The sequence below is a fragment of the Pongo pygmaeus genome, chromosome 7, assembly GCF_028885625.2.
Source record: "Pongo pygmaeus isolate AG05252 chromosome 7, NHGRI_mPonPyg2-v2.0_pri, whole genome shotgun sequence".
Classification (NCBI taxonomy): domain Eukaryota; kingdom Metazoa; phylum Chordata; class Mammalia; order Primates; family Hominidae; genus Pongo; species Pongo pygmaeus.
In genome coordinates, this window is record NC_072380.2 from 35,948,247 (window position 1) to 35,962,118 (window position 13,872).

The 13,872-nt window shown below is 39.0% G+C and overlaps 1 protein-coding gene across 7 annotated transcripts in view; it reads left to right on the forward strand.

Moving 5' to 3' along the window:
- Positions 1–13,872, forward strand: part of UNC5D (unc-5 netrin receptor D) — a 554,235-nt gene that overhangs the window by 508,011 nt on the left and 32,352 nt on the right. For all 7 annotated transcript variants that reach the window (XM_054499220.2, XM_063668623.1, XM_054499221.2 and 4 more), the window contains 2 exons: positions 279–506; positions 9,002–9,151. In XM_054499220.2, coding sequence (XP_054355195.1) covers positions 279–506; positions 9,002–9,151 — 378 coding nt within the window. The remainder of the gene's footprint in view (positions 1–278; positions 507–9,001; positions 9,152–13,872) is intronic.

The following is a 13,872-nucleotide window of genomic DNA, read 5'->3' on the forward strand; positions in this document are numbered from 1 at the left end:
GGAGGTCTTGAACTCCTGACCTCAGGTGATCTGCCTGCCTCAGCCTCCCAAAGTGCTAGGATTACAGGCATTAGCCACCATGCCCAGCCCATTTCTTGAGTTCTTGATGTCAGCAGTTATTTTGATAGAAGAGGAAGTTAACATCAGGATAACTGGGCAATAGGACTATTCTGAAAAAAAATTTATATTTGTGTGTTTATTTATTTGTGTCCTGGCAATATAATGGTTAGATCACATCTTATTTCCAAGTGAGAGAATAAACATACCTTTCCCAACAGGAAGTGATGTCAGTGGAAGATGAATCCACATCCTGTTACTGCCTTTTGGACCCCTTTGCGTGTCATGTGCTCCTGGACAGCTTTGGGACCTATGCGCTCACTGGAGAGCCAATCACAGACTGTGCTGTGAAGCAACTGAAGGTGGCGGTTTTTGGCTGCATGTCCTGTAACTCCCTGGATTACAACTTGAGAGTTTATTGTGTGGACAATACCCCTTGTGCATTTCAGGTTAGCCTTTGTTTTAATAATTTTCTTTTGGTGTCATGAAAGTGTGGGTTTTCCAAAAGATCAGTATCAATTGAAAATTTTATTATTGAGGGTCTAGAAAATGAACCCACGCCACTGTAACTGCACAGTGGGTTCACCTTGCCTGCTGCCTAGACAGAGCCAATTTATCAAGACAGAGGAATTGCAATAAAGAGTTATTCACGCAGAGCCGGCTGTGCAGGATACTAGAGTTTTATTATTACTCAAATCAGTCTCCCCCAAGAATTTAAGGATCATTGTTTTGAAGGATAATTTGGTGGGTAGGGGCTAGTGAGATGGGAGTGCTGACTGGTTGCTTCGGAGATGAAGTCATAGGGAGTCTAAGCTGTCTTAGTGCACTGAATCAGTTCCTGGGTCGGGGCCACAAGATAGATGAGCCAGTTTATTCAACCGGGTGATGCCTACTGATCCATGTGCAGGGCCTGCAAAATATCTCAAGCACTGATTTTAGGATTTACAATAGCAATGTTATCCCCAGGAGCAATTTGGAGAGTGTCAGAATCTTGTAGCCTCCAGCTGCATGACTCCCAAACCATAATTTCTAATCTTGTGGCCAATTTGTTAGTCCTACAAAGGCAATCTAGTCTCCAGGCAGGAAGGGGATTTGTTTTGGGAAAGGGCTGTTATTGTCTTTGTTTCAAAGTTAAACTATAAGATAAGCTAAGTTCCTCCCAAAGTTAGTTTGGCCTATACACAGGAATGAACAAGGACAGCTTGGAGGTTAGGAGCAAGATGAAGTTGGTTAGGTCAGATCTCTTTCACTGTAATAATTTTCTGTTATAATTTTCCAATGGCAGTTTCACCACTGGTTTGACTGGGATACCTACCTTGAAGCAAGAGCCGTGTTACTGTGTGGTCAGCAATGTAAGAGGGGTTGGGGTACTTGGCATTCAAGAAGAGAGAAGGGCTAAACTAACGCATGTGCAGAACATTGTGTGCTAAATTATGCAACTGACCCGAAATGTAGACAGAATTCAGCAAACACAGACACAAACGGAGAAGAGTTTTTGGGAACTCTTTTACCAATTTCCATGGATGGATGCGATTTACGAATTTCCATGGATGGATGCGATTTAGGAACAAAACAGAAAGGAACACCACATCAAGAGAAAAAAAGTAGCATGAGTCACAGGAACAAAAAGAGTTATTTGATGTGCAGAGGGCAGTGAGAAAATTGCTTGAATCAACTGAAGGTTGTAGTTAGGGAACCACAATTATAAATCATACCTATCACAAGGTAGTCATTTTCTATCCTGGACATATAGTCTATTAATTATCAGGGCTACTAGGGCAGAGATGGTTCAAGGTTCCTTTCCATTTTGGGTACTTTTAATCATGTAAGATTCATTTTAATTTAGCTACTCAGGAAGACTGCAAGTTTATTAATAGCAGCAAGGATGATGCAGAACTGCCTGTGTAAGCTCTGCCCATATATAAATAGCATAGCTCTCCTGACACACCTCATTCCAGATCCCTGCTATTCCAGTTTTGGGTCATTAAGTCCATTATGCAGAGCATTTCCTCAGTAACTAGATTTTAAGACACTGAGCTGGAAAACTCATGTTTACCAGTAGAAAAAAATATCATGACCTCACTCCTGAACATAAGCCAGTAAAGGTGACCCAGAGCCAGCCTGTGTTCCTGAACCGCCCCTGAGTATCTCTTAAGTAGCACAGGTCATTGTGAAGGGCACACTTCATCTTTGGCTGCTCACAAAAGGGGCGGCTTTCAAAGGTGTGCCATTCTGTGGAATAAGAAACTTCAGTGTAAGTAGTTAAACCTCCTCCCACCATTGTCATTTAATACTCTTCCTCTGCAGTCCCCACCCCACAATAAGAGGATTGCTCCAAGAGAAAATATATAACAGATATTCAGGAAGCAAAAATAAAGAATAAATATCTTAAATAGAGGGTTCATCTTGGGGTCACTACTACTACTAACCAGTTGTAAAATGCACCATGACTCAAGTTGGGTGTTTAGTAACTCAGCCAGATTTTAAAGGCTGAGTAAACCGGAGTAACCATGGAGCATCATGGAAGATTTCCAGTCTCCTGGCTGATATAGATAACCCATTGCTGACTACTGTGACTGTGTGGAGCTGCTCACACAATTGTCTTGGAAGTCAGCCCTCATAACCAGTCTGGAGTTTTCTTTGAATAATAGTCTCCCAGCTGATGTATATAGCAGTGAGACAGACATGAGAAAGAGCTTGTTCTCTATTTTCATCTCTACCATGTTCTACCGTGGCTCCACTGTTCACAGATGAATACAAATTTTTGTGGACGTCATGAAAACCCCATAACCATAGCTTTTCAAACCACTATCCATTTTCTGATTGGTAATAGAATCTTTTTAGACAGTACTAGGGAGAATGTTATTCTCCCTCTAATTGAATCCAAGTGTATTTCATCATTGAGAGGTATTTCTTTATTTTTGTTTTTTTGAGATGGAGTCTCACTCTGTCCCCCAGGCTGGAGTGCAGTGGCGTGATCTCAGCTCACTGCAACCTCCACCTCCCGGGTTCATGCCATTTTCCTGCCTCAGCCTCCTGAGTAGCTGAGACTACAGGCACCTGCCACCATGCCTGGCTAATTTTTTTGTATTTTTAGTAGAGATGGGGTTTTATGATGTTAGCCAGAATGGTCTCGATCTGCCCGCCTCAGCCTCCCAAAGTGCTGGGATTACAGGCGTGAGCCACCACGCCCAGCAGAGAGGTATTTCTTAAATTAGTAAAACTCTTTAATTTTGCTTTAATGTTTTTTGGTAGAAATACCTTTGACCCCATTTGTCCTAATCTTTTTACCTCCAGTCATTCTTTCTTTCTCCTACAATGGCAAATAAAGCTGCGTTTGGTTGTACTTGTTATTGACAGGATGTATATGACAGGTGTCATGAGCAGAAAGGCCACGTATCCCCCTTGGGGTTTTGAGAGATCATCAACCTTGCTTGAATAACTTTTCTGGCCCACATATGGATTAAAATGAAACTTGGGGCTTTTCTGAACTGAGACTTCCTAGTACAGGAAACAGCCATGTACTTCTCCGTCTTAGTTTCTGGGTTTTGTTTCTGAAACTGTCTTGCTTTCTGGGTTTTTACTTTGCTAAGTGAATGTGTTCAGGGCCTTCTGCAGAGATTTATTTTCATCACCTGCATATCCCAAATCATTTCATAGTGTGATAGCTTCATATGTGATATTGCATTGGAGGAGGAAATTAGTTACTAACCCATTAAAACAGTTCTATTTTAGGAAAGCCTTAACAACAATTCCCTTTTTGAACCCCTAAAAGACCTCACAAATTAGTATTTAGCTCTCCCAACTTCTGTGGCGTAAGCTGAAAATAGAGTATACAGTAATAACATTTTCTGCAACCCTAAAAGAACCCTGACTTCTTAATCAAAATCAGTAAGCAGTTTTTCATGGAACATTTCTGCAGAAATTGCCCACCCTGGAATGTGCTTCAAATATCCTTATGATGATACGTTTGTTGTGATTAGGAAATCAATGTGAACATGGTTGTTACAGCTGCTATATTTATTGCAGTGCATCTTTCATATCTTAAAGAATGATAACAGATATGTGCCCAATTCTAACTGTGCTCTTAACCAAAAGGAAGCTGGGGTTAAGTGCGTGGTTGCATCTTTCATTTCATTCATGTCTCACTGGGAGATTGTATCCCATAAAACACTGAAATGCCTACTTTCTCCCTGGAAGAACTTGCAAGAAGGAACATGTAGAGACGCAACTCCACCTGTCCTCTCAGAACTGGGTGGGGACCAGGCAATACAATGGGCCCACCATAGAATATTCCTTGAGAGAATTTCAGTATCTAAATAGGGACATTCTCTATTTTTAGTCCTGTCTTCCTTTCCCTGTACCCCCTACAGGGCTACTCTATTTGAGTCTCATTTGCTCTGGGGGTAGCTTATCTGAGTAATACTAGCAATTTCCTTGACAAAAACAAAATACTTTGTGTACCTGGCTAAGACATAATTTAGTTTCAGATTTCTGAAGATCTGTTCTAATAAACACATCTAAAATCCTCTCTATGAAAAATTAAATCTGCTATGTTTTTAAAAAATAAAAGTATCTCCCTGTAGGTAGGTGAGAAAAGAATAAGAAGACAAGGAGTAAATGACTTCTTGTCCTTCTTGCTTTTGTGTTTTTGTAATAATTAGGGCTGCCATTTTATGCTTGTATGTTTGACATCGCCTCCTTTGATAAATTCAAACCAAAGGTTGAGAAATGGTGATATATCTTCGAAGCAGTAACGTTTTAAGACCTGGTTTTTTGGTTATTGTCTTTTATTACACACGAACACACACACGCACACACAGCCCAAACAAACCTTGACATAGGAAAGCAAGGAATTAAGCAGTTACCCTATCTTATCTAAGAAAATAGAAAAAAACAACTAGGGTTTTTTTTGCCATTGCTCCCAGCACTCCTATACAGTACTCTTGGTACTCATTACTTACTTGGCATTAAGGTGGATTTAGAATCTAATTTCAAAGGATTTCCTCTAGATGTAGTTCCTGTGTTTATCAATAATGCAATCTTGGGAAATATTGTTCACGTAAAGCATTTAAAGGAATACACCATAGCGACATAATTTGTGTGTATGTGTGTGTGTGTGTAAGTTCAAACAGTTTTGTCTCATAAATATGTAAATTTAGCCTGCCTCTTTCAGTATCCCTGAAGCACACCTGAATATTGCTGCCTGTCTGATTAAATCAATATAAAGAGCTCAGTGAGGCACAAAGCACAAGTTTTTCCTGGCCACAGCTTCTAGAACTGGATGACTTGCAACCCCAATGTAAAATGATGAAACAGAATGCTGAGAAAAACCACCATCCAGAGCCTTCAGGTGCATTTTATATACAAAAGCTGGACAGACCCTGTTTCCTAGTTCCAGTAACTCAGATTATCAGTTTAACAACGGAATGAGGTATTTAACAGGAGGTCCTTGTCACATAGAAGGCAGATTGGAAAAATCAAATTACTATCAAGCCTCACTTTGGGGATAATTCATCCATATGACTGATTTAGAACTAGCTAAGCAGAGTTGTCCAAACCTGGTTGGTCATCAGAAGCATCCACGAAACACTTAGGCATACTCAGGCCTAGCTCCCCAGAGTAATACAGTAGGCTCAGGGAACTCTGTGTTAAGTGCAATCCACTGTATTTGGAGAGTATTTTAAAGCTAGTACTCAGGAGTCTATTTATTTAACTTTGAAGCCAATTGTGCCTTTACAAATTTATAAATACAATTATTAGTTCATTACTAGGCTTTTTCATTTTAATAATTGTTTTGTTATAGAATAACTGTAATTGCTTAATATTTTGTACAAGATTACAAGACACTGTTAATTGTATATTGTTGGCTCAATATGCGCAAATTTAAGGAGTAAGTGAAAAGGCAAAAAATACATCATGTATTTAAATTTGAGGCCCTAGAGCAGAAATTTTAAAAAGGTACTCTTTTCTTCCATGATAATTATAAGCAGATATCTATTTTTAAAATTCTTAATATTATCCATTCTGAGTTTCAAGGACTGTGTAGACAGTATATATATAACTCTAGGGCAAATATAGATTGACTTATGTCATCTTATCTTATATATCTTATCTTATATATCCTGCACCAGTGAAAAATCATTTATGAGACAGAGTTAATCACAGTCTGATCTTCACATGACTCTTTCAAAAAAAAAAAAAAAAGTCAAGCATAGTAGTAAGAAAAGGCAAGGAAATCTAAGAGAAAAAACACTGGACCATGATCAAGTTGCCCTGGTCTAGTCTCAGTTCTCCCATTAGCAATGTGGTTTTAGGCAAATAACTTTCTTCAGGGGACTTCCATGTTTTCATGTATAAATAAGGCACTTGGTGCTCTAAATCTTAAGTTCCCTCCAATACAACGATTGTGTGTAGTTTCTAAATAACAAAATAGTCTAGCACTACATTAAGTAACACATGACCTTGAACAAGTCACTTCATTTCCTGGCGTCGACTACTTCATGTCCGTTAAGGAAAGTTAAATTTAAAGAAAAGGGTATACTTGAGAAAGCCTAGTTCAAATACACTTAGAAGAGTTGCTGTTATTCTATGGCTTTAACATGGTCTTAATAAGCACATTTCTTGTTTGTACTTGTTTCTAATCTTGCACCAGAATTGCAAAAAGAGGTTAATATTATCATATTAATTATTTTGCTTGGCTATAAATAAACCCAGGTAAGGAACTGAGGTCTAAAGAAAATAATTTGCCCAAGACCACACAGAAATGTGATTAGAATTTTATGCTGCTATCTTCAATTTACAAGATTGGTATTCTTTTGAGTATATGAAGACACCAAAAGAGTTTTAATGTACCTTAAAACCAGAGCAACATTACTCAAAAATAAAATACAAAGTCCTTAGCATAGCAAGCAAGAATTTATTTGGTTTCTGCCCCACATTTTCATCATCTCCAATCACACACTTTCCACCTCAACCTTCCATCCCAGCTCTGTCTAGCCACCATGCTTGTGAATGCCCTGCTCAGCATCTGGAATGTCCTCTCCTTCCTTTTTAAATGGCCAGCTCCTCCATTTATTTCAAAGTTTGGCTCAAATACTACCTCCCCTAGTAATGCCTAGACTCCTTTCCTGGTCTGTCCTCCCATCTGGGTCAGGGGCACCTTCTGTCTTTCTTAACCTTCTAGGCATACATGTATGGTAATAGATATTATATTAGAACAATGCCTAGTGTCCTGACCCTTTCACAATATTGTAAGTTTCTTGGTGGCGAGGTTGTTTCATTTCTGCACACCCAGTGCCCAGCTCCAACATAGCTCTGATGGAAATTTAGTAAATCTCAAAAGAAGGAACCAGTGACCAGAGACTGCCTAATGTCTCAGCCAAGTAGGCATTTAGAATTAATTTCCTATCTTCCCCATAGTGCGTCTTTTCTTCCATTCCTTGTAGCCTCCACCAGACATTGGCTACCATGTTATCATGTTCAACTCTGAAATCCACAAGGTTATGAATTACCTAGCACTGCACTGTCCAGTATGGTCATTGCTAATCACATGTGGATATTTAACTTTAATTAAAAATTCAGCTCCTTCATCCCTCTAGCCACATTTCAGGTGCTAATAGCCACTTTAGCTAGTGGGTACCATAATGGACCACACTATCATCACAGCTAGTTTACAACACTGACCCTTGGGCCCCAAGAGACACCCTTCCCACAAGCAACACCAAAGAGCCAGAGAAAATGCCACTGATTTAGTCCTGGAAAAAGATACTAGCAACCTGTTAACAGTTTATGTGTATGTGAAGGATAAAACTTGGGTGACTTTTTAGTCAAAAATGTTTTTGTTACTGTCATTCTACTTATGGACAAGAGATGGATAAGATAACCAGTAAAGGTGTTTTTACTCATTAATAATTGAAATGTAAGTTTGATTGTGTTTATAAACCTATTTGTTTTCTAACAGTCTTTTTTTTAAGAATCTGAGATTATAGGACATAAAGGATTTCAGGTTTTAATTTCTCCTAGCTCTGCAAGGAAATAATATGTCAATTAATGGTGATTTCAAAAATGGACTTAGGGAGATCTCTTATCTTCAGTAACACCAAAAGCCTCAACCCCGCACAATCATTTAGCACTTCACTGAATATGTATTTGTTTTGTTATTCCATTTGTTATATCAATATCATCTCTCCAATATGATTCTAACACCACAAATTTGGAACCAATGAAATGGTTTACTCAACAGAATATATGTGGATTGAGTTTGTATTAGATTGTATTACATAAAGATTTTTCAGTGAAAGCTACGGGAGTGTTTCCTCAGAAATTTGATTTCTGTTTTCCTGAGCTACAGCTACCTTGATACACAACTTATTTTTTCTTGGCCTTTTGATATAATAACTTTTACAAACATTACTACAAATAAACATGATACATGCACACTGGAACATTTATTTTAAGCCAAAAGAATAAATATCATATAATGCCTGCATTAGTGAAGAAAAATTGAACCAGAATGGAGGGGAGCTGTTTTCAGTTAATGTGAAATATGATGATGTGTCAGGTTGAGCATGAATGCATCCCTTGATTATGGTCAGAGAGTGAAATTCCTACAGTTGTGGAAACCCAGAAGTATTACGATTTGCTTGGGGGCAGGGGAGGTCTTTGAAGTTTAAACAAAGGCACAGTGTGGTTTAAAGCCTAAACAACACAAATAATAAAAAAAAAATTGTCCCTTTCTAACCAAACACTTGTCACTCAGCAGTTGTTAATCCTTAGTCTTGAACTTTATGGGCTATGGAGTTGTAAAGAAGTATGTTTCTCCTATGCTCTCTGTCCATTTGTGGAAGACACATGGTAGTGAGCATGCGTATCCCTAGATAGGAAACATATAAGTAGCAGGGTATTTCATTATTGATCTTCTTTTCTTTTTCTTCTCCTATAGGAAGTGGTTTCAGATGAAAGGCATCAAGGTGGACAGCTCCTGGAAGAACCAAAGTTGCTGCATTTCAAAGGGAATACCTTTAGTCTTCAGATCTCTGTCCTTGATATTCCCCCATTCCTCTGGAGAATTAAACCATTCACTGCCTGCCAGGTACTGGCCAAATGGGTTTCTAACAGAAACGGCTTTGCTTTAACCAGCAAGCATGTCACAGATCCTGGCAAGGGTCTGCTTGATTTTCCTCCTCCTTTAAAGGGTGGATTTCACCTCAAAACTGTCACAGAAATGTAACAGTTTGGGCTACACACATGGAGTGAAACATATTGTCATAAATTCACAGCATTCTAACGGATGGGAAGAAAGGTGCTTGCACATTAGGTGAGGTGGCATTTCTCTTCTCCTGTTGGAATCATTGCTCAATATAGGTTGAAGATGCCAATTTAACAACATAGAGCCAGGTTTGTGAGTTGGTTTGTTTTTATTAAAATCAGTTCATTATGAGACAGCATCTTAATCATATTCAGCAATGAATTAACTGAATGTCAGTGAGGAACTTCTTAAGGGTGATGATTTTGAGTTGTAGAGAGCTATGGCTAGCCAGGTGGAAACAAGAGATTTTTTTCTTTCATATATGAAGTGCACTTGCTGCCAGATGAATCAGGCAAGATGGGAAGAAGAAATTACAAATTGAAAAGCAAAGAAAGAGCATGCCTTTTTCTTTTTCAAGATGGAGTCTCTCTCTCTGTTGCCCAGGCTGGAGTGCAGTGGCGCAATCTTGGCTCACTGCAACCTCCACCTCCCGAGTTCAAGCGATTCTCCTGCCTCAGCCTCCTGAGCAGCTGGGATTACAGGTGCCCGTCACCATGCCCAACTAATTTTTGTATTTTTTAGTAGAGATGGGGTTTTGCCATGTTGGCCAGACTGGTTTTGAACTCCTGACCTCAGGTGATCTGCCCACCTCAGCCTCCCAAAGTGCTGGGATTACAGGTGTGAGCCACCGTGCCTGGCCAGAACATGCCTTTCTTAAGGGTCCTTTTATAAACATCTAAAGATACTTATTATTGTCCACATGTCTCCTATTAGAGATTTTAAAAAAAAAATTTCAGGGAGACTCAGAATCTCTTTGGATCCTATTTAGTTATTTCAAGTACATGCTTAGCCTTAAAAGATCTCTTAGAAACTTCTGATCCTGCCACTGAAGTCTACGAAAATTCCCAGTGATACATATTACAGTAAGCGGCTAGCTAGCCTACTATAGTTTCTAAAGCCAGTCATCTGTACTTCAAGTGCTTAAGGACAGGATATTTCCTTCACTCTGGAAAAGCTTCTGGCGGACTCACATTGACCTGGAATCACAGAATGCTTTCAGGCTTCTTTCTTTTACCCATCAGCATAATGTGTAGAGTCCTCTGGGTTTTGTAAACTTCCATCCTTGCAGCAATTTTTTTTTAACTATAGACAGGTATACCAGCTTAATGGGAACAAGCCTAGTCACAAATTAAAAACCTTGACTGCATCATGATGGTTAGAAAAATGTTGTACCATCAACCATCCAACTTCTAAAATTCAGGATTTTTAAACTGGATAAGGCTGCATTTTTCTATTGACTTTTCAGACTTACTTATTACCTGAGGAATTGCCCGTCTGTACAGTTTTTAGTGCATTCAAAGCAGCACAACCATCTCTCATTCCCCTGAACATTTTTTTTCAGGGGGCCAGGGGCACATTCACCACATTTTTTCCATAGAGAGAAGTTTTCTATGAATAAATATATTGTGTTGTTTATGACATTCAAATTGTAGGTCTCTTTGCTTTCCGGTAAGCTGTATTCAAAGTTTCTAGTCCAAATTGAACTTCAGAGTATTGTTAAAACAAGTCCTGAAGTCATGCAAATTCCTCTGTATTAATCTTTATAGGTTATAAGGGCCTCATTTCACTGGATCTGATGCAAGTGACTCAGTCCAAAGTGAACTATTAAGTTTAATGCTTGGAGATAAAAAATCAGATGAAAGAACCATTACCTTGCAGCATGACTTAAACAATAATTCCGACACTAGGGATACAAAAGAAAGCCCCAGGAAGAAGAGGCATAGGGGGCTAAGTGTTTACTGACCTCAGAGTGTGCAAGAGGACCAGCCAAAGCCAGAGGACATTGACTTTCAAGAAAACCCAGCAAGCTTTACTGCCGGGATGGGCTGGATTACATGGAAGTTGTGAACATGTATAAATATTTGCCTATTGTAATTGCGCATAATTTGAAAGAGTCTTGGAAGGTTGAGAAACAATTTAATTTTCTCTGCATCAGGAGGCTTGCCACTGAGTTTTCATTTCCACTTCATTTTTCTTACCCCAAATGGCTTTCCGCTCTATTCCTCCTTTCTTTTCATCACCCCTACCACCAATTTCCTTGCCCCTCTTTATCATTGAAATACCTCAGCTTGTGGGAATGCATATTGTGCTTGGCTTAATGACCATGCTGTGTTTGCTCTGGGCATTAGATGTAAGCACTTAGGGGAGGGTTTGTGTTCAGCCTACTTGAACCTCATGTAGAACATGTGCACTGACAAACTTGGCGTGGATAATGGAGAATGGCTTTTCATTAGGGCTTAGTGGTTAGGAACTAACAGGGCCTATTTCTTGTTATCCCAGAGAGCTATTGTGGAAAGAGAAAATCACACTATTCCTGACATCGTTTATAGATCTCTCCTTCAATTGGTGAATCTCCCTCTCTAACTTCAAATCAGGAATCTGGGAGCTGACATATTACAATTGGTTCCCAAACCCTCCTCTACTAGGAAACTTTCCTGTTTTCTTCTGGGAAGGCAGAATTTCCCAGAAAGGTACAAGCTAGGGAGGTACCCAGTACATACAATGTTTTCCCTATCAGACACCAGCAAACTGCATGAGAAATGTTTTTAGAATGGTGTGAGTTCAAGGTTGGGCCCTGAGATATGCGATGAGAGCCTGTATATCGAAGGATCAACTAGATCTTAAATCTTATTGGTTTAGGTTCTGGAGGATTACAATTTATGGATGTAATTGCTTATGAAGCCAGGTATATTGGGTGAGAAGTAGAAAAGGCTATGTCAGCTCTTCTGAGATCTCATTATGGTAGCAGCCACTGACATTGGTTCAAAGAAAACCTGAGGCCCACGATGCTAGTCTCCCCATGTAAACAATTCATTATTTCCCATTTTCTTGTCAGTTCCCAAGACTCTACCACATTAGGAATATGTGATTTTCCCCTCTGTAGAATTAGCAACCCTCCTCTGGGAGGTAAATAATTCTACTCTTTCAATAGGTTACTGGGACCTGAGAGCACCTAAATCAATTTATTTTATTCCTTGCTGGGACCTGAGAGCTCCTAAATCACTTTCCTTTATTCCTTGCTGGCTGTGGGGTAGGGGAGCTGTAATAAACATAATACAATAAATTATTTATTTTTAAAAGCCAACAAAACACAAAGTCAAGTTGTCACCTCCCTAGGGTAAAAGCAGCTGTCTTTCCAGCATGCTATGTATCTTGGAGAACCCAGTGTCTGTCTCCTGCTAAGATATGATTTACATTCTCTCCATCTGCCAAGAACCTAATTATAATAGGAGTCAAAATGAAAACATTTCTGGAATTCTTTAAACACCCATAACTTTGCTATACTTTCTCCTCCCATATTACTTTCCACATAATTCCTTTCAGCTCAACAAGCTCGCTGGTGTTGTTTCTGTTTTTTGAATAAATGAAAGTGAAGATGATTGCCCTAAAAACACACTAATCACAGTGCTTCTAATTCTATTATTTTTAAATGTTTTGTTGAATGCTATTGGCAGCTGCTACTCAAGTCAACAATAAAAAATATTCCCTTGATACTGTCTTAAAATCAGATTTTTAAAATGTTTGGATTGTGTTCAATGGAATGGAAAAGAGAAAAGAGGGTTTTTGTTTTATTGTTTTTTGGTGCTAATTCTCATGTCTTTCTGCAAGGAAAAATTATCTCTGCAGTAGGCATTACTCTTTTATATTTCTTCCAGTGTTTTTAGGAGAAAATACAGAGAATTTAGCAAATGATACCAAAGATACTCATTTTAAATGAGTGGTCAGTGCCTTTTTTTTTTTTTTTTTTTTTTTAGAAGGCAAGCATTACCAAAGATTCAAATCAAATTGCAGAAAATGTACATTTGCTTAAGAGCTGGATCTTGAGCATGATTCTTTGTCTAGCCCTGAAGTCCAAGTGCTTGCATTACACTATAATAACTCAAATTTCAATTTTAGGAAACAAAAATCTCCTACGTAGCTTAGCTGGGCAAAACCACCTTAGGCAAAAGTACCTGTGAACTCCAGAGTGCTATGTTATGGTTACTTTCATTGAAGTGCATAGTGCAAAGCAACTCTACAAAAATTCACTAGTTTGGAGAAGAGAGTTTATTTGAGGGCTAATAAAAATAAGAATGGAGAGAACAAGTATAGGGCAAGAAATGGTGGAAGCCCTTGGAGGTCAGGCAGGAGACAGAGTTTCACACAGCAGGCTGATCAAAGGACCACTGTGGTCCCCCAAGCAAAGGACTCATGTAATAAAAGAGTTCCTAGGTGGCCTGGTCACATCATTGCCTGCCCCAATCATTAGAGGTAAAAAAGAGACTATAATGCTATTCCCTGAATAGTCCCAATCAGCTGCTTTCTGCTTTGTTTTCCTGAGCTATTTGCCTCTCCCATTAAGCCCCAACCCCCTCATTTGCTCTATGTAGTAGAGCTTGAAGGCAGGAAGACTGGGAGTAGGTGACCAGAGTTAGCCATAATGGAAGCATAATGGAAACCAGAATATTAGAGGAGAAGAACAAAGGCAGAGAGATGATGGCAATGAGTTTCCAAAAGTTAAATTT